At 64.7% G+C, this 1,464-nt stretch overlaps 1 protein-coding gene across 1 annotated transcript in view; it reads left to right on the top strand.

Annotated features, from left to right (window-relative positions):
* The window catches only part of RBM38 (RNA binding motif protein 38), an 18,766-nt gene extending 17,503 nt beyond the window's left edge, over positions 1-1,263 (top strand). The window contains exon 4 of the mRNA XM_006141974.3: positions 1-1,263. Coding sequence (XP_006142036.1) covers positions 1-67 — 67 coding nt within the window. The 3' untranslated portion in view covers positions 68-1,263.
* Positions 1,264-1,464: the final 201 nt, after the last annotated feature.

Genomic DNA, 1,464 nt, shown 5'->3' with positions numbered 1-1,464 from the left:
GCCCCCCGCGGGCACCCCCTTCGTGCAGTCCCAGGCGCCGCAGCCGCAGCCCGACAGGATGCAGTGAGGGCCTCCCGTCCGGGGCCGCCGGCCCCCACGCGGACAGACCCAGGCCGGCCTGGCGAGCTCCGAGGGCAACCAGCATCTGTGCCTCTGCAGACCTGGGGCGCCCGTCCGCACCCCAGGGCGACCCGAGACTGCTTCCCTCCGCATCTGGGTCCCGTCGCGAGTCGGGGGACTTTACAAAGAAAGACCGATGGAAGCTGTTCAGAGGTGCGGCCCCTGCTCCCCGGCATGGCGGCCTCTCCCTGCACCCTCCTCCACCTGTGCTCCGGAAGCCCAGCCTGGCCCACCCAGTCCGGCCATCACATGCCCTCTGGAGACCCCCGCTGCCGCGTGGGTGGCGCAGAGATGCTTCGGCCTGGGGAGAGGAGCGTGGCTGTTGGGACTCAGCCACACAAGCTGTGAACGCCCTGGGCGCGAGGGGCGCCTGACCGACTCGCGCCCTGTGAATGTCCCCCGCCACCCGCAGAAGCTCCAGGGGCGGGGTGGGGCCTGTGCCCCCGCGGTCCGAGCACTGCAGCCTTTTCTTCGGGCCGTTGTTTTGCTACTAAGGTGATTTCAGAGTTCCGGTCTATTTTCCCAGTGGAGACTGCCACCACCAAACCTGTTTTTGACTTTGAGAGACCTGCTTTTGTTGATGGTTCTGCCCACGGAGGTGACGACAGTATTTCTGTGTAGTGAGGTGTCTGCCAGCCGCAGGCCAGGAGCCCCTCGAGGTGCACGTCAGCAGATGGGGCCCTCGGGGCTGCCTGGGTGACCGTCTGATGACGCCTGCCCGGTGGACGCAGCGAGTTGTCTCAGGGTCTGTCACTGCAACACTGTGATCCTTGTCCCCTTCCCGCCAGCCCCGCTCCCCACCGCTGTGGAGGGCAGGAGGGTGGGCTGCAGCCTGGGTGCTGCTCGGGCCCTGGGGGAGGTCGGGCACAGGGCCACCGTGTGCCCCAGCCTCCCACTCCTGTCGCTGCCTGCTGTAGACCAGCCTTCCTGGGGGCTCACGCAGGGAAGAGACGGGGCCTCCCGGCAGGGGTCCGGGCGGCGGGGGTGTTCCTTCAGACCTACCTCAGGGAGCTGAGCGTGCAAGCACTCCGTGGCACGCCTGGTACAGAGTCAAGGCCCAGAAAATAAAGGTAGCTAATATTATAATAATATTTTTATTAGAATGTTCTGATTATAAAAATAAAACTTGTTTTCTTTAAGGAAGAACTTGGTCTGTACCATTCCTCTCGCAGTGGGAGCCTCACCTCAGGACATGTGGCATGCGTCTCTGGCGCGGGGCTTTCGCCGACAGCTGTTCTCGAACCTGCCCTGGCCGGCCTCCGCTGGCCGCTGGGCGTGGCTGACAGGACAGACCAGCCACGTACTGGCACTGATGTGGGAGGAGTGGCGCCCACCAGGCACCTC

The sequence above is a fragment of the Tupaia chinensis genome, unplaced genomic scaffold (genome assembly GCF_000334495.1).
Source record: "Tupaia chinensis unplaced genomic scaffold, TupChi_1.0 Scaffold000066_1, whole genome shotgun sequence".
Lineage (NCBI taxonomy): Eukaryota > Metazoa > Chordata > Mammalia > Scandentia > Tupaiidae > Tupaia > Tupaia belangeri.
This window is presented reverse-complemented; position numbering and strand designations above follow the sequence as displayed.